The sequence below is a fragment of the Macrobrachium rosenbergii genome, chromosome 59 (genome assembly GCF_040412425.1).
Source record: "Macrobrachium rosenbergii isolate ZJJX-2024 chromosome 59, ASM4041242v1, whole genome shotgun sequence".
NCBI classification, from domain to species: Eukaryota; Metazoa; Arthropoda; class Malacostraca; order Decapoda; family Palaemonidae; genus Macrobrachium; species Macrobrachium rosenbergii.
The window spans coordinates 30,352,818-30,372,788 of NC_089799.1; the positions used below are offsets into that span (position 1 = coordinate 30,352,818).

At 35.5% G+C, this 19,971-nt stretch overlaps 1 protein-coding gene across 7 annotated transcripts in view; it reads left to right on the forward strand.

The window, feature by feature from the left end:
• The window catches only part of jef (major facilitator superfamily domain-containing protein 6 jef), an 89,150-nt gene that overhangs the window by 34,098 nt on the left and 35,081 nt on the right, over positions 1-19,971 (forward strand). For all 7 annotated transcript variants that reach the window (XM_067102431.1, XM_067102432.1, XM_067102434.1 and 4 more), the window contains exons 4-9: positions 3,249-3,416; positions 3,604-3,831; positions 4,130-4,279; positions 9,053-9,208; positions 9,390-9,503; positions 16,430-16,526. In XM_067102431.1, coding sequence (XP_066958532.1) covers positions 3,249-3,416; positions 3,604-3,831; positions 4,130-4,279; positions 9,053-9,208; positions 9,390-9,503; positions 16,430-16,526 — 913 coding nt within the window. The remainder of the gene's footprint in view (positions 1-3,248; positions 3,417-3,603; positions 3,832-4,129; positions 4,280-9,052; positions 9,209-9,389; positions 9,504-16,429; positions 16,527-19,971) is intronic.

Sequence of the window (19,971 nt, forward strand, 5' to 3'; positions counted from 1 at the left end):
TAAGTACGCACATAACAATCACAAACATTGTTTCTCACCGGAAAAAAAACAAAAGAACAGTTGTCAAAGTTAAAATTAGGCTGTTTAGATCATAAACAAATGGTGAAGAATTAGCAATTCAGAAAAGTTAAAAGAGAGGACTGCTCAACGATTTGGTGATTGGTCATTTAAAACCTTTCTCTGAATTTGTACTGTTGTGAAACAATGTGAAGGAATAAAGGGTCTAATTTATATATGCCCGGACTAATATTACATTTTTTTTGTTTGCTAAAACTTGTGCAAGCCGTTTCTAACAAATTTCTTGTCATCATATCTTTTTCTTTGAATAATATTCCTACTTTGTTCCAAAGAATAGGACAGCCACAGTTTAGCACGTAAATTAACAGCGCTGTTTGGAGAATTTGTTCTTACACAATATCGATGTTGGGAAATTCTCTTATTAATATGTTTTCCGGTTTGTCCTAGGTAGAATTTGCCACATTCACAAGGTATTTTGCAAACCACACCTTCTTCTGGTTTGGGCTGTTGCAAATGACTGTCTTTCCTATTGTGTTGGAGTAAGAAAAGACTACTTTAAAGCTTAATATTCTTAAAGGATAAACAATATCACTGAATGAAGGGTGGAAAGGGAGAACCAAAGTATCACTCATATCGTATTCCTTTTCGGTGCTTGTTCTACAATGTTTGTTTAGGCAGGAATAAACATTCTTCTGTTTCCCTGATTGAAAAGTGGTTTTTTATGCCAGTTCTGGTGATATTATTAAACTCTTCGTCCAAATACTCGGGGCTGACTAGCCTAAGTGCTCTTAGAAAATGAGATCTCAAAGCCATGTACTTCACATTACGTGTATGTGTCGATTTTGCATTGATCATTAAGTTGGTATTTGTAGCTTCTCTGTGAATTTTGAATTTCAGACCATTATCTGCTCTTATTACATTAGTGTCTAAGAAGTTTATGGACTTATGATTAGATAGACATTTATCAATGTCGTGGTTTACACTCCAAACTGTAAACATCATCTGGCAATATGTTATTGGCAATTTGGGTTTCATAGAATTCCATGTACAGTATATGTTTGGCAGCACTGGAGACAAACAGTTGCCCATTTGCATTCCAAATTTCTGCTTATAATAGCTGTTATTAAGAACAAAACATGCATCTATTATACAAAGTCTAATTAATTTTAAAATGTCTGGAACAGATATGGAAAAAACATAATATTATAGTATCTATTCAGTTCCTTATTTAAAAATTCAAGCAGATCTAAAACTGGTATTGGACTACATTTACAAATTCAACTGAATTGGTAATGTGGGTTAGATATGGTTCCTACAAGCAGTTTTAACAAATTTACGAGAAATTTGGAAAGAATATTGTACACTTCCTATTGTGCTTATAATAGGTCGCATGGGATAACCATCTTTGTGGGTCTTTACTACTCCGTATAAGTAAGGTAGTTTGGCATTGGAATGTTTGAACTTGTTGATGAGGTGTTGATTATCTCGAAGAATATTCCTAATGCTTTTGTGAAACTCTGCGTTGACTCTTTCTGCGGGATTGGATGTTAGTTTTTCGTAGGTGTCTTGGTCGCTCAATATGTTGTTAATTTTATCCTCATAAGTATGTTTATCTAAGATGACTGTCGTGTTCGCCTTATCTACTCTGGTAATATGCAGTTCGTTATCTCCTTGGACATTTATCGGTGCAGTATTCAATCGCTTTGGAAAATAGCAGCAATCAACATGTTTAATATAAGCACTGTACATTATTCCCTTGGCCAAAAGTAGTCTATTATTATCTTCTTTTTGGTGATTATATTTTTTCCTTTTCTTCAAAGGTCTTCTGTTTTTTAAGAATGTCTGGTTTCTTTGATGGATTATTAAATTTTATTCCTAATTCGAGTGCTGTTTTCTCGTTGTTGGAGAGGGTTTTAGATGAAAGATTAAATATACTATTGCTTTCTCCGTAATTATTCCATGGAGAACGTAAAATAAGGTTTGATAATTTTCTGGTGTAAAGACTTCTTATCTTCTGTATTTCCCTTCTCAGGTGATTATAATTTATACCCAAGTAAAAATATTAGGTACAAAGTTTTGTGGCACACTCACTTCTTAGCAATTCAGCTTTAATTCTATTGGTTTTCTGAAACATTGTCTGGTTTCTATTTTAGCGTTATCAATGTGTAATTTTAGTATTTCGTTTTCCAAGTTTCCAAAACTGTTTCCACTTAACTTTCGGTAACACTTTGTAACAAGAGAATTTGGGATTACACATTCTTTGCGGCAATTTCTTAAAAACTTGAACTGCATTTTCTTCCTGTGAGCGCATAGGAGTTGATTTAGAAACTTGTTTTAGTTGTTGTATTATCTTTGTTACAGCATTTGACAAAGAATATCTTAACATTGTTTGATAAAGAATATTTTAACATTGTCATCCCGATACCGAGAGTTTTGATGTTTTTATTTATGAAGTTTAATTTGGAAACTTGGAAAACGAAATACTAAAATTACACATTGATAACGCTATTGTGTAAGAACAAATTCTCCAAACAGCGCTGTTAATTTACATGTGCAAAACTGTAGCTGTCCTATTCTTTGGAACAAAAACAGAAATATTATTCAAAGAAAAAAGATATGATGACAAGAAATTTGTTAGAAACGGCTTGCATAAGTTTTAGCAAACAAAAAAACTTTAATATTTGTCAGGGAATATATAAATTAGACCCTTTATTCTTTCACATTGTTTCACAACAGCACAAATTCAGAGAAAGGTTTTAAATGACTTATCACCAAATCGTTGAATAGTTCTCGCTTTCAACTTTTATGAATTGCTGATTCTTGACCATTTGTTTATGATCTAAAAAACCTAATTTTATCTTTGACAACTGTTCTTTTATTATTTTTCTGGTGAGAAATAATGTCTGTGATTTTTATGTATGTTCTTATTCTGCTTAGTTGTAATAAAGCTGTTGAAGAGGCCTGGTGGAAGGGGAAATTAGCGAGCTATCAGAGCATTTTATTTTCTTTTCTCCTGTGGCTATATTGACATATCTCATCTTCGTGGTATGAAGATTACATTTATAGATATTCATTTAACATAGTGTCTTCTGTTGTGGCATGTAAACTGAGACGTTCTTTGATGACTCAAGTCACAGGCATCATTGAGAGGAGAATTTTAAGGTGAGTATCTTTATTTTTCTCATTTGGTAATAAGTCCCCTTGTTTTCACTGTACGAATTTTGTCGCAGGTAAACTTCAAGGACTTTAAAGGAGCTGAAGAAGACTGGTTATCACCACCATTCTCGAGTATCGTGTATAGGTCATCTGATGTGCACAAAGTGTTTTTCCTGCTGCTTCTTCTTGTGCTACTTGGAGAGTTCTTCAGTAGTCCAGCTATAACTCTCGCTGATTCAGCAGTAAGGCACCTAGATGTTTCCAAGTATGAAGAGGGTTATGTAAACAAATGGTCTAGTTGAAAACTAAGGAAAACGTTAGTATTTTAGAATTTTGTTTCAGTGTAAAATAATCAGCCACAAAAAGAGTGAACTGTATTTGCGATATATGATGATTCAGCATCTTATATTCACTTCCAATGGTTTCCAGGTGTTGACCTATTTGGGTGAAGAAGCCGATCACTATGGACGTCAGCGAATGTTTGGGTCACTTGGATGGGGTTTGGCTATGTTCTTCGTTGGTATAGCTTTGGATCATTCCACTGCTTTTCCCGGTCACCCTTGCGGCCCACATGAGAAGGAAAGGAACTATACTATTTGCTTTGCGGTCTTCAGTGTACTCATGGGGTGTGCTCTGATTACAGCCTCGCAGTTCAAGGTAACTTTCATTGTTTGGTTTCGTCAGTCCTTTCTATGCACATCTCTTTTCTTATATTTTATGTTTTCCTTAAGGTCTTGCAAAATTGATCAACATGCAAAATTGATTTTTTGTTGAAAAATAGAGTAGACAGTATTTTTATACATTCCTAGCTGGATTACTGAAGTAGTTTTAAGGACTAAAGTATATTTTATAGAAATTGCACAATACATTTTAACATGCTACTTTATTATTTTTGCTATGTTTTTTACGTACCTTGAGTGTTTTAAGAATAATCTTAGTACGTTTCTCTCTTCAGTTTGACTACACAGAACCTGCTGTTCGAGATGATGATGCAGTGAAGGAACCTGTAGACAATGGTCCTCGCCCTTGGAATGAACCCAAGATTCCCATGCAAGAGCAGAAGTCTCAGCGACAGAAGCTTGATGAGGCAATTGGTAACATCAAGGTGAGTGACCTCAGGTTAACTTGTAAATGCTCAGTCATTAAAAAAAAAGAAACATTTACACTGCTATTTTAGGAATATCATTGCACTAATATATATTGCAGAGGATACATTATACGTCTTGCAAATGCATCTCCTGTTATTTCATGATATACATTTGCTGTACAGTGAACATTTCTAAAAATGAATACTCGTGAATTGCCTGAAATTCATCTTGTCATTGGAAACAAACATTAACATGTAGGTTATATGACTTTTTGTGGTTAAGAATTGCTTAGCAACTTCGTAATGTTCCAATATTAATTTACTCTATACAGTCCTAGTAAAGCATCTTTGTTGCATAATTGTCATAATGACTATCCTTTAAATTATTTTTAGTGAAAACACAGACACACATGAATAACTTATCAGTGAGGTTGGTATAGACAAGTGAAATGGAAAGTGACTTGCACTTCTGTAATGACTCTTCATCCTCGTAGCATCTATAGAAACTCCAGCCCTTTGTTTTACTGGACCAGTGCTCTGTACCTATTGAAGGACTTTACCTCTCGTACATGTCAAAGGGTATGTAATAAGAATCTGCTCTGCGGCTGAGCTTTCAGATTTTGTTTCCTTTCAGTCGGAGGAACCGCATTTGCAGGAGACAGACTCACAACCAAATATATTTCTTGCCAACAAACCCACGTTTGAAAATTTACGTGTGGTGAGCATTCAGTGTTATAACTAATCCTGCAATCATATTTTGCTTTTGACTGCATGAAGGAAGGAGGTTGGGATTCTTTCTTAGCAGAGGTCGTATATTTCTTTTATATCTGGACGTGCAGACTACACCAGCATTTCCTTGTTATGCGTTTTCGATGAATGCAGAGAAACTTTGTAATGATGAAAATTATTTTATTATGATTATGTTGAAAGGCGACTTCTATTGGGGAACTGATACAGGTAGATGAATATATGTAGGTCATTTTCATCACGACTCATTCACAATATTTTGTTGAGTTTATTAGTGATGAACAAAATAATTACTCTTCCTGACCAGTTGGGCAGTGGCATTCGTGTTAAACTCAGTATATGTAATTTGCTCCAATAGAAGATTTGCCAAGTTTTATTGCATGGTTAGCATGTCTTTTCGTATGCCATTGGTCAAGTTTGATTAACAGATTAGAATAAGAATAAAATTTTTAATGCTATGTTGATGGCAAAATCTATTGATTGGGTTCTTAATTACTGGAAATTATCCCTAATTTAGAAATCGATGGTTCTGGTACAAAATTTAATAATCTTCAGAGAAGTGGTTTGCTTCATCATAATTATTTCCTTAAAAGTACGACAGGAATCCTTAAAGCAGAGCATGAGATGGGAGTTCCATACAAAAGACTTTTCCGGGTCCTAAGAAGGATGTTATCAGGAATAATTCTTCTTAAAAGTAATATGATTTTTAGCACTATACTGTAGTTCTTTGAAATAATAGAAAGCACTTTGTTAATAGGAATGCAACATCGACAGAAAGAAACGTTTATTGTCACGTTCTGATTTCTTTTCATTCAGTGTGCAGTTATATATACCTTTCAGATTACACAATAAGGGAATGATGTTCTTTTGTTTCATTTTGCCATCATTGAATTTAGCATTTGTTCTTGAGATATGAACTGTATGGGATTTGGTTTTCAGATTTTTATGTCTACTTTTCTGCTTCCGGGCGAGTGTATGGCAATTGTCATAAGTTCTTACTCTATGACTTTCAATTTCAGTCTTTGCAAACCTTTCCTAGACTTTTATTCTTTCATCTTTTCACTAATTACGAAATATGGAGTTTTTCTTTCTTCGTCTTGAAATATCTTACGTCTTTTTACAGGATCTTTGTGACTGCATGATGACTTTTTAGTTTCCATGAAAATCCAAAAGGTATTGTGTGGTAAGACAGGGTAAAAGCTATAAAGTTAGTTTGGAGAGAAATTTAGTAGGGAATCCATGATCTTTTAGGAGAAATTAGAAAATAGTGGGAATGTTAAAGGTTATATTTTACTTTGTTTACTTCAAAAAAAAGATTTACGGCTTGAAATGGCACACTGTATATATAGAGTAAGCCCTTTATTCGCAGGGGATACATAACGCACCCCCCTGCGAATAGCTAAAATCTGCGAATACTTAAAACCCCTCTAAAAACACTTAAAATTGCCTAATTTGATAGTTCAAACACAAAAAAACCTATAACAATGCTTATACCTGAGTATTGTAATAGTTTTATCACAAAAAGTGCATTTAGTCGTGAGAATGATATGAAAATACAGTAATTAGTGAATATTTCTCAGTGGAAAATACTGCGAATAGGCAGATTTTCCACGAATAATGTGTATATATGTTCCATAGAGAAATCCATGAATCGTGAGAACGCGAATACAGGATGTTTACTGTATATATATATATATATATATATATATATATATATATATATATATATATATATATATATATATATATATATATATATATATATATTAAATCCATATATATAAACAGATGTATGTATGTATTTATGCATGTGTGTTTGTGTGTGTGTGTATACGTATGTTCCAAAATAACTGAAATGCATCGAGCAATTTCATCCAGACCTGGTATACATATGACTTACTATCTAGAAAAGAGTACTTTGGGGGTAAGACATCACTATCACCAAAGGGGGTGGGGGTGGGAAGGTGTTCCCTAAAACGGGACTGGGTTGAGGTGGGAAGGACTTCCCTGAAATGGGGCTAGGTGGGGATGGGAAGGGGGTGACATGTAAAAATAACAGAAAACAACAGATATCAGTGGCTAATCCATAGTTTTTGAGGTCGTTGAGATGAATGGTGACACTCCAAATGCTGTAAGTACAAGTTCAGCCCCGATAGGAAGTGGCATTGAGAAGGGGTGAAGAATAAAATGTCAAAAATGACAGATATTTGTGTCTAATCCATAGTGTTCGAGGTCACTGAGATGAATAGTAATACCCTGGATGCACTTTAAGTCCGAGTTCAGCCCCGATAGGAATGGGGGATAAGAAGGGATAAAATATAAAATGTCAAAAATGCTAGGCAATGTAACTGAGCAACTATCTTAAAAGGAAAGAGAGAGAGAGTAGAGGGAGTGTTAGGGAGGAGAGTGAGAAAGGGAGTAGATAGGGTGTTAGGGAGGAGAAAAAGGGAAAGAGAGTGAGGGAGAGTTGGAGAGAGAGAGAGTGAGCTTATTGGTTGTCATTCAGAGTTTTCCCAGGCAGCACTGAGTTGGGTTGGTCAGCTAGTATAAATATAAATATATATATATATATATATATATATATATATATATATATATATATATATATATATATATATATATTAGCTGAAGCCACTGGGAAAGTTCAAAATGAAACGACAGAGTGCCAAGTACTTTTGTATATTTTAACACATTTTCTGGGCACAAAGTAATGTGGAGCATAAAACGAGTGAGCAAGAAAGCTCTCACAAAAGCAAAGTGAAAAAAAATACTGAAATATGCATAATTAGGCCATTACAAACAGAAACAATGTTCGTCCAGATCACTTAACTACTTAACACCCGAACAAGTCAAAATAAGGAAAGGAGTTGCCTAATGACCGCATTATATACAGAAATAAATGATAAAAAGCTGACTACTTGTCGACCAGTTTATAAAACAACTGAATTCACAATTAGGAATGGCAACAATAATAACGGTAATAACAATATACATGAAAAGATATCACCAATAAAAGAACAAAGACAAGTAATATTAAAACAACTGAACGAACAATAAATATATACAGTAGTATTTATTATTGTTTGTTCAGTTATTTTAATATTACTCTACTTGTAGTTGTTTCTTTTATTGATGTATATTGTTATTACTGTTAATATTGTTACTATTCCTATCATTTATTTCTGTATAGCCTGTAATGCAGTCATTAGGCAATTCCCTTCCTTATTTTGACTTGTTTGGGTGTTAAGTAGTTAAGTGATCTGGACGAGCATTGTTTCTGTTTGCAATGGCCTAATTATACATATCAATATATTTTTTCTTCATTTTGCTTTTGTGAGAGCTTTCTTGCTCACTCGTTTTGTGCTCTGTATTCCTTTGTACCCTGAAGAAGTGTTAAAATTCACGAAAGTACTTGGCACTCTGTCTTTTCATTTTGAACTTTCCGAGTGACTTCAGCAAATAAACAAAATCACGCACTTATTTTTGTGATTTCTTTGTATAATATATATACAGAATATATATTATACAATTTATACATAATATACGTTAAGAAGAAATAGAGGGAATAATCAGTGAAATAATATATATATATATATATATATATATATATATATATATATATATATATATATATATATATATATATATATAATTGACTCAAATGAGACAACGTTTATTCAGTTGTAAAAGTAATTGTTATTCTCCTTGCTGTATAACTGTAAAGAGAAATCCTGTTTTGGGTGTGTAGAAGAAAATCACATGCCTCTAGAGTTTTCTTAATTTCATTTGCTTGGGTAAAAAAATCTCATGGCATACTGTAAATTTCATATTCTGAAACCTTATGTTTCATAGTAATCATTATTATATGGGATTACTCTACATTGTGGAGCACTGTGGTGAGGCTTTACTTTGGAGCAACTTCATTCAGTTGTATACCAAAATATACAGAGTATAAAATACTATTTAGGGGCATTTATATAGTTTATATTCTTAGTGTAAAGCAAACTATTGTAGGATTACAGTGTACCTTACTGTTTTCTGCAGACAAAGATCTTCGCTCAAACAATGAAAGAGATGCCAGAGTGGTTCGTAGTGTTACGTGAGTTCAAGAACTTGCGATGCGGTGCTTTCCTAGCAGTTGCCTGGTGGATGGGCGTTGGTATTGGTCTGATCTTTGCCTTCCTCTTCTGGCATCTTCAGGTATGTTACCAGCTGTGCAGTAAAATTATCTGTGAATCTTTTAGGTTTTGACTTGAGGATTATTATGTTGTGTGGAATACCTCATGGAGAAGTACTGTATTAGATTTAATACTGCATGGTGTAAACGCTGAACATAGAGATGCAGTACTCGAAAACTGAAATAAGAAATCCTTACTTTCAGGACATTGGTGGCACACCAACTGTATTTGGTATTGCTAGTATCATGAATCACATTTCCGAAATCTTCGCCTACTTCTTCAGTTTCCGACTCATTGCACAAATTGGACATGTAAAGGTAAGAATTGTTTTAACAGAATAAGTGGACTCTGCTGTACTCTATGGAGTCTTTGAGAAGAGATGTAATTGGTAATTATTATGACAGTAGTTCTTGAAACTGGGTCTCATTTATTATCATTTAAAAGTACAGTGTAAGCTGTTAATGAACTGGGTTTATCCCTTGAAAATCCCTTGCAGGTTAATATACATGTTAGAATGTTTCTTTATATATTGACATTTGAATGCTTTCCTTTAAATTGTAAATATAATAGGAAAAATTTTACCATACAATAAAGCATTGTTACAGTGAAGGAAATAGTCTTAAAAGACTGTTATCTCACAAATAATTGGAAAACTTTCTTATCGAGGATTTGGACTTTTCATGAGATTTGTGAAGTACAGTGGTTGGTTCATGATTTTGGGATTGTAAAGGTTTGTCATTGTTTTGGGATTGTAAAGATGTTGATAAAATAGTGTAGTTTTAAGAATCAGACTTTTAAAATATTGATCTTCTTGGTTTTCTCTTCCTAAAACCTGCAGTTTCTCTTTTGACATGTTATTGCAGAGATCTTAATTTTTAATTCCTTGGCAAACCATCAATGAACCTTCTGTAGAAATAATAAAAATGAAGTTCTCCTGAATGTACCAAAAATCTAACATGATTATACAAGCTTTCAACCATTGGGGCTAGCTAGGAAACCAAATGAAGACTATTTTACCTACCTTCTGCAAGGATAACATAGGAAGGCTGGATTTGGGATCCCAAACTCATTTTTTTCATATCCCTTCCCTTTGATTATTATAATTTTTTTGGAGAGGGCGCAGACACTGCCACTTTCATTGGCATCACTGTTTTATTTTACTTTGATTTCTTTAATACCTCTTGTAATTGTCGCTGTTCTCTGCTTAGTGCAATGGCTTACATTTCAGATGGCTGCAAAAAACATATATGCAGTCTGCTGAATTTAGTTAGCTTATCCCTTGTACCCTCTGAATTCAGTTATATTGTGAATGACTTTTAGTAGCCTATTGCACGTTAATATCTTCTTTTATCTGGCCTATGATTACATTTATTTTTGGGTTAGGCTACCTTTATCCCTACGGTAGATTACTTCAAGTGCATTGAGTCTTTATCTTATCTTTGATCGCGTCTATATTTATAATTTGCCTGTGGTTGCTCTCAGGAAGACAATCTGTATGTTGAGTTTCAGTGTTCTTTTCCAATTCCGCTAAGTCCAGGTGTTTATTCATTGGTACTTTTGGAATCTCATTTTCTCCTGTTCCTGTCGCAGTAACCCTGATGGGCAAGGGGCAACTATGGGTTCAGCAATGAGTCATGGGTTTAGGCAATTTGATACAGGAAGCCTCTATTTCATGTGTTTGTCTAGTTTTGCTCTGTGCATCAATCAGCTCAAGTTTTTAGCTCATTTGCATTACTGCTAAATAAGTGGGTCTCTGTGGCCTGCCTTCCATACTCTCTTTCCTGTTAGTGTTCTCTGCCACAGTAAGCTAAAAACCGGTGACCCTTCCTTATTTGTCACAAGGCTGACCTGGAGTGCTGCCCTTCCTTGGTAAACTGTTACTATTCTAGATTAAACTGCTTATACCAAAGCTCAGATTCTGTGGAAGTTACCTTGACAGGCACTTTTTTTTTTTCAGATAAAACCACCATATGCTAGCAAGGGCTCTCACTTCTAGAGCAGTGAGCATTATTCATGTTAGATTTTTGGTACATTGAGGAGGACTTAATTTCTATAGTTCCTACAGCATTTGTATAGTTCCTACAGGAGTTGAATTCCAACAACTAGTACATCTTAATAAAGAGTGACTATCTCTATAGTTCTAGCTTGGATCCCTCCCTGAAACTAAATGGAAATAGGGGTATCTTCCCTGTGGTTTTTGATGGTGGGAAGAAGCCATCCCCAACACCTGTTCAGCTTAATGGTGGTGGTCATGTAATTAGCAGACAATTTAGGTTCACGGCTAGCAAAATCAGTATCAATTTTCTGTCTTATTTGCTCCTGTCATTTATTCATGAACAGACACTTAACTAGTACAGGAATACCAAGAATCAAAAATGATTGTACAGTACAGTACTGTACATGGTAAAAAAGGACTACAACAAAGAGGGGATTAGGAGAAGCAATAATTCCCAAGACCAAAAAAGGAATAGTTCCAAGCCATAGACATACAAACAGTAGCTGTCAGCTTGGGTCAGTATTGGGTTCAGCTCCACTCGTGAGTTCCATTGACTATTGACAGAGCTTGCAAAATGCAATGAAGATTTACTGTTGGTATAAACCAAAGAAAGGCCATTAGCTTTCCAGCGCCATATTATCTTTGGGAAGGAAGACTACAGAAAAGGGTCTTGGTTAGTTTGTCAGTCTTGAATTGGTGCTGCTTCTGCTCCCAACTTGAGATGATGAACTTCAGCAGGTTTGCAGGGTCATCCCTTTGGGTTGCTGTATAACATATCGAGAACTTCAGGTTGTTTACTGGCACATCTTACATCCCTGCTATCTCAAAAAGTCTGAGATTTTGTTAGGATGCTAGATATCCAAGGTCATGACTTTATTGTTTGGTCTGGATAAAGGAAAAGCCATCTTTCCAAATATCTAAGAGGTTGAACAGTGTTTAGGTTAGAAAGGATAGATATCCTGGCATATTAAGATGACTGGCTTATTTGGGAGGTTACTGAAATTAGATTGTGAGGGACATATTAAGGACCCTTGGAGTAATAAGATTTCTAACTGAATATCAAAAGCCTGAGCTGATCTGTAATAAAAGGTTCACATGGTTAAATATAATGTGGAGTATATAAAAGAAACCTCTCTCTGTGCCTCCGGGCTAAATTCATTGTCCATGGAGGGATATTTGGTCTCTTATTGTGAGGAAATTCAGGTACGGAAGACAATAGAAACTGCTCCTGGGCAAACTGCAGTTTGCTCTATTTTGTATGGTACAGGATAGTCCACTGTTTAAGAGGTAATCTTTGCCCAGTTAAAGCTATGCAGGATCTAATAGAAGCCACAGAAAGTAATTTTTTTATATTTTTGTGCATCAAGACATTTCTCTCTTTATATATGTAGCATTTTTTATGAAGATAGCCCATTAGGGAAGAGGCCCACTTTTCCATATCACAGACTCCTTTGGCACCTATGAACTTTTCCTAAGTCACTGCCTGTGCTGGTTTTGCATCATTTCATTGTTTTTTGCACCACCAATTGGAGTTTATCTCAACCAACAAACCATGTGTTTTGAAAGATGAGTGTTCTGCATTCTCTTTCCTTTCCTTTGCTGGTATTTCCATAGCTAATATCCTTTATGTTGTGCATTGACCAAATATCTACTCTAGCTTTTTCCTCAGTCATGTTTTTGTCTGAGTGGACTGAGTAATTGCCCAGAAGACTAAGTATTAAATGAAGTACTTGATTTTGTCCTTCAGTCAGTTGGGAATATAGTATTCCATTTTTTCCCACTTATATAGCTGGTTTCTTTGTTATGGAGTTTGATCATGGCTTAAGGATGCTATGTTCTTGGATTTTGTGTTTAAGTTTTAGCTTCACCTTTTTATACAGGTAGCTCTGTGTTACCATCAGAGAATGATACTGAATCACTAAGGTGAGTAGTAATTGTGGGAACACCTTCACAGATTGCATGCAGAGCATCATTCAGTTCATCTCTGGCGTGCTGTAGTGGTTTTCTTAGTTTACTGCTCAAGATATTATTTTGAAACTGTGGTAAGTTGTTGTCATATTGGGCTGGAACATCCTAAATTTCCACTAAATTTATGCTGAAACGTTGTGCAAGTTTTTTTACCTCTGCTAAAATGAAAGATGTTTCTGTTGATTGAGAGAAGCAGGGAAGATGGAAGCAAACTTGTGATTTCAATCTTTACTGTAGATCTGAACTGAAGGGAAAACAAAGATGGTGTAGGAGCTGCAGATTAACTTTACACAACTTTGAAAGGTGCAGTACTTCACAGTCATCATTCACCATCATCAGATATTCCACTTTCTCATCCAGTTTTTGGTTTGTTCCAGTACATCTTTCACATTTTGTTCTGCTTAATTGAAGGTAGCATATGTGCTGCTATTCAGTCAGTGACCTTGTTTATAGTTATTGTGCCTGATAACCTACAATTGATCAATCAATCTATGCTGTTGTCTGTGGTTGCCTAGTGGTCTCAGAGGTATCTGTGCTAACCCTCAGACCCATTGCTTCCACAGCCTTGAGTGTTAGCTCCATTGCTTGAAATTTCACCAAGCTGCATTTACTTTTTTATGCCACCTAACTTTTTAAAATGCCATAGGTGGGTGAACTAGGTAGGTAAAAGATAGGTAGATTATTAGGAAACTCCCTCCTCCTTTTCTTAATTTTTTCTTCCTCTTGGCTCTTTTACTTTCATATCTCTAATCCATCATTACTTACATACCCCAGTTAAATGGCAGTCTTGGAGGGGTTGTTTTGCTTTGCATTCCACCATGTACTTTTGCTTACTTCAAACATGGAGTCTTTAATTTTCTTAATGTTGTAAACTCTGCTGTTAATTACTGTAATGGTACAATATTGGTAATTTTACTTTTCTTTTCTTAGTTTCTCTGTTAATTTTACCTTGAGTAGTCCTAATTTACAAAACATAAGTTTATGCTTTTAAATCTGTATGATGACATCGAACAGAAGCTTTGCCTTGCACCCGACCTTAATTAAAAGGAATGCTCGTGTTTTACTTAAATATTCAAGGCCTTAGAAGTTCTGTACCTTCATTGTCATACTTCTCTGCACTTGGTATGGCAGTTTTCTGCTGTGAATGCCATAAAATTTTTATAATCACAAAGTGTACAGAAAATTTTATTCGGAACCCCAATAGTACTGACTAAAATACTGTCTGAAAAATGTTCTTATCACAATCCCTTAACCTTAAGCATTGTTATTTTTGAGGACCCTCGAGCCTAAGTACAGATACTGTCTCATTTTTTGGTGTTACTGATCAGCATATCAGGTCTTTTAGAATCATGCCAATCTTCTGATTACAGCTGAAAAATGGGTCCAGCAGTATTTTGGTAGTGTGCTGGATCAGCTTCTACCAGACATTTCTACCATAAGTGAGGTTAAAGTCTGTAAGTTTATTGGCACCTCTGACCATTGTGTCATAGAAATGGACATCTTAGTTAAGTAATATATTTCCAAGCACCTCTACTGAAAAGACTAAGTGGCTACTTTTTGCCCACTGAGAATTAAAAGATGATTTTCCAGTTATAAAGGATATCTGAAACAAATTGTGTGAGACAATGAAAGTTTAGCTTATTCGGTGGCACTTCATGAAAATTACTTTTTTCTAATTTCTTAATGAACTTTAGACGCCAGAGAGACAACACTATATAACCACACACTTTGCCATTACAATGTGGATTAATTTTACATACCTTGACAAGATTTACCTTTTTGCATTATGCCAGCTCACTGAAAATTTATATGGGAAATCATATTGTATGGTCCTGTATCCTAACTGGTCATTCTTCAGCAAGATCATAATCATCAATGAAGTAAAGTTATGAGCGGACTGACTTTGTCAGTCAGGTTGAGGAATATAGCACGTATATATTCACAATTGTCAATACCCAAGGGTAAGAGTACTCATGTCACATGTTCAATATAAGCATTTTATTTCAGATGTTCAGAAAATTAAGCAGGTGCTCTACAGCATTAGTGTAATTGCAATTTTAGCCTTGGCATTATCACCAAATGTTTTAAATAAAATACATTCATGTTTGAAACCAGCAAGTAAACCAGCTGCCAGTCTGCCAGTATGTGCTTTAATCGGCTTCTGGCATAGAATGGCATGACTTTTTATTAGTCAAAGAAGCCTGTGCACATGTTTAAATGCTGAGACTTTTATTATAATGTAGTCTCAATGGAATTCACTGGAAAATCATTAACTGTACTATACTGGAGAGTATAAATGTTAAGCAAAGAGTTTGTGTCTTTTTGCAAAAGTAATTTTCTCAGATGATTTGGGCCTTTATAGTCAAGCAATTGTTATAATTCATGATTTCATAACCACCTCCTTAGTATCATCATTCATCATAATGTTTTATCTTGTTTTCTTTAACAAGGTTAACATTAAATTAGTTCTCTCCACTGTGTTGTCTTAAGCATTTTCTGCCTGAATTTCCATCTGGTCTAGTTCTTACTGTATACCCTTTTCACATGATTCTGGGCCTTGTTGCTGGTCTTTGTCCTGTAAAACCCATATCTACAAATGCTTTTTACTCGAATGGTTTCCAAACAGGCTGATTACAAAGGCTTTAGGTACAGTCTCACACTTACATGTGCTACAGAGGATCATGGAAATGTGCGAATTTTTCTTAAGAATGCCAACCAGAGTACACCTGCCTATTTTATCAAAGAAAAGGAAATCTTCCTTGATATTTTTGCTTGGGATGCCAAAGTTCAAAGTTCACTAATTATCGTGGATAGTGGAATTTTGGTAGAAAAGTAAGCTTGAATGCAAGCCTGTGCATCCTTCACTAAAAAAGGCATTTTGAACTGAACAAACCTATTATTTTAAACAAGACTTCTCATGTTTGCTTGGCAGTTTAAGCTTATGTGAAATTATGCAGGGTTGTGAAATATGAACGATTGGAACTTAGTTTTTTCTTAACATCAGAAATCTAGCAGATTTGAGTGTGAGGATATATATATATATGTTACTTCCTCTGAAATATCAAGTTGTTTTAATTCCCTTTGAACAGTCTCTTTGTTCTGGTGTTCCACTCGTGTATTGTCATCCAAGTTTTATCCTCATTATAAAAGTAATGATGAAACATTTCTCCAGTGTAAACCCCTTTTAATGTCATTCAGTTTTTATTTTATTCTATGTAAGTCTCCTAGAGTGTGATCCATGTTTCATCAATGTTACACCTGCCCTTTGTTTGTGTGCAGGTGTTGTGTGTTGGCCTTGCCGGCAATGTTGTGCGATTCCTGTACATCTCTTGGATTAATAACCCATGGTGGGTCTTGCCCTTCGAGTTTATCCAAGGTCAGTTCAAGGTCTGTTATGTTTCCCTTTGTCCATTATTGCTGTGCATGAAGAACAGCTTCTCTGTCATAAACAGAGCTCATTGTATTCATTGTCACCTTTGCTTTAACTGTTATTTTGAGGATTTTAATACCATAACTTGAAATGAGAGTTAATCCTTTTTCTAGGTATGAAAAACCTTGTAGTCCACCCTGCCTTTTTTTTTTTTTACATTTGCCCTTCTTCCCAAGAGAGTTTGTTACATAGCAGAGTTGTCTTTCAATCTTTTGTGCATTTTTCTTTATCTGTTGTGATCATCCATATAACTTCATATTTGTTACCTCCATATCACTTATTTCAGTACTTATTTGGTGCATTTCTGTATAGCACTGTATATCCCTGCATGTCCAACTTTGTAATTCTTTTGTTGACTGCTCAGACATTCATATAAATTTTAAACAGTTTATTTTTAGCATCCTAAATTTTTTCTTAAAAATTTAATATTACAATGGTACAGGAAAGTATTATAAATGAGGATGTCTCTACAAGAACACAAATACTATTATTAAATACTGTAAACCAGCTTATTAATGAAATTCATATCACACATCTTAAAAGTATATACTGTACAATAAAAAAATGTTAAGTAAATAAAGAAATAGTTACAAATATACATTTTTTCTATCTAATTGTTTTAAATACTGTATATTTCCTGGAAAATTGAGTGAACATTACATAGACATTTGAATCAGTACTACAAGTGGATTCACTTTTGATTTTTTTTCTATGTGTATCAAACCACCTTGTGTGCCATCATGCCCTTCTTATCCATTTTGCTCGTAAGAAAATTTGTGTAGTAGCAAACTTGCCTTACAACACTGTGTAATTATTCTTAATGTGTCTTGTTCTAAATATTTTCTGATAAAAATGAACAGAAAGTTCAAAGTTCTCTTGAAGCTGTAAGTAATTCATGACCAATTTACTATGATTTACAAAGTGTGTGAGATAATTTCATCTATGGATATGAAAGTCTCTGTGCTTGCAAGAGTTCCGAAGTTTCATTCTAGATTGATGTAGAACAGTATGGAGACTTAAATCTCACTGCATTTATTGGTCTTAACAATGAACTAGGTGCCTAATAGACAGCTGACTGTAAAGGGTTGCAGCCATAGTGGATAAGGCATGGCACTGGCATCCTTATCCTTAAATTACTTGCTGGGAATTGGAAGGGCATTTCCTTCTGGAGTCACCACTCCCAAGTATAAGAACATTTTTTTGCACTGTTTCAAGGCAGAGGGGTGTTTAGTGGACCCAAGTGTTGGGTTTCCTCCAAATGCTACGTCACGAGACCAATATTGATGAATACAGTAGAGGGTTTTTTTATCAGTACTCATCACTATTAGAAATAAAAAGAAAATATGCAATTTTCCCTTTTGTAACACTTCTCTACTTCATCCCCAGCACTTCCTTTTTTTATTGGATTATCACAGAAATACATAGCCTTTTCATTCATCCAGGAGCATAAATTATCCATAATTTCATAAAAAAAGTAATAAAAAGCACTAGAAGACAAAGAAAGGGCCTACACAGTGTTCACACTCAATTGTGGATAGTTGAACAATAGTTGCTTGAGGAGATGCTCATCCAAGAAAATGTTTTCAATCATCTTCCATCCTCCCTTCTCCAGAATTTCATTACCTTTAAAATCACTCTCACAGTTATTGATTGGTAATTCACTGCCTGAGAGTCAGGCAATGCCTGACTCTCCATGCAAAAACCCCATCAGATGAATCACTAATGATATCAGACATTTTGGTATTTTTCCTAAAAGACAAAAAAAAAAAAATAATACACGATCAAAACGGTAGATCAGCTATATCAAGTATGGTGGGATACACAGTGAAAACATACATTTCTTTTTTTCACGATATCAGGGAAAGCACTTCCTGATGAACCTTTGATGTCATGATGAGAATGGCTTTGATTGGTCTTTAGGCAGAGCTTATGATGGGATTATTGAGGGGAAATGCTTCAGTGAGGTATCTCACACTAGAGAAACACCCCTGCAGTAGAAACCAGGAATAATAAAACATTATATAAAAGACCTTGTAGGACTGCACATACCAAAATATCCTGGAATATTTTACTGTGCTTGCACACGCCTAGACTTATGTCATGTGCAGGAAGGGTTTAAGGGCAAAAGAAGAGGTGGAGTTCATTAGGACTTGCCAGATTGGGGGTTGCCTTCTACAGTACCACATGCAGTGGAGGTTCTCCCCTTATGGACACGGCATTATCTCCGACGGGCTGGAATGGCAATTCCCACCCACCCCCCTCCACCCCTAGAGAAGTGTGTCAGAAGGTCCTCCTATGAGTGCCATAGAGAAAAACATGTTCATTCACATTAAGCATGTCTCTGAACAGAAAATGATCCTTGACCTATCAAAGTTTAACAAGATGGAGTTCAACTGGTGGCTTACTTAGGAAACTGCTAGAGAGGAGTGCTTGCAAAACCTGCAATTAGTAAGCAATAGACTCTAGTCAAAATGTATCCTGATTAACTGGGATGCTTCCTTCCCCACACCCAACTAGTGTTTTGTGTGGGTGGGACCTCATTGGAATGTGCATTGCGGCTGGTTATCTATTCCCAGCCAGAATAAAGGATAGATCTGGTCCGTGGTGTCCAAAAGACAGTTGGAATGGATCCTTGGCATGCTACAGTATGAGTCTGTGGTGAACCTAATCCTCAAACTGCAGCTTAAGTAGATGATTAGAGTATGGGTCGTTAATGTCTGAGTAAGATCTCGTGATCGTCTCCACTTGGAAGATCAGGTGGTGGAGAAGACTCCCCCCACCATCCAGATAGTTAAACATTTGGATGCTACCTTTGCAAGGTTGGTAGGCCATTGGGAGGATCATCAAGTAGCCAGATGGTCATCTGTCCTAAGGAGGTGTCACATCAAGCTCATGGAATTTATGGCTGTTTTCTGTCTCAGAAAATTGAAACCTTCAAAGAGGACCCACATCTTGTTGATCCTGGACAACATGACTCAGATGATGTGTATCAGCAAGGGGGAGCACCTTTTAGTACTGTCATAATCTCTGTCCTAAGGAAGGCTTTGGTGTGGAAGTGGCACTTGCAGTCAGTCCACCTCACAGGGTCACTCATTTGATAACAGACTCCCCTGTAAAGGCAAACGGCATCTTTTACCAAGTGCATGTAGGTCAAACCCACCTTCCAAGTGACTGTCAACTTGCTTCCACTTCTGGAAATGGACCTGTTTGCTATATGAGATAACTAGTATCAATTTTCAGTGTCTTTGTCTCCAGATCAGGACATTTAGACAATAGCAAGTGACACATGCCTGGACAACTGGAACATATGGAGGGCAATCTAGTCATTCCCTCCATTGTCCCAGGTTTTTGAAGGTTAAACAGACTGTTAATTTTCATTGGAACTGCCTAA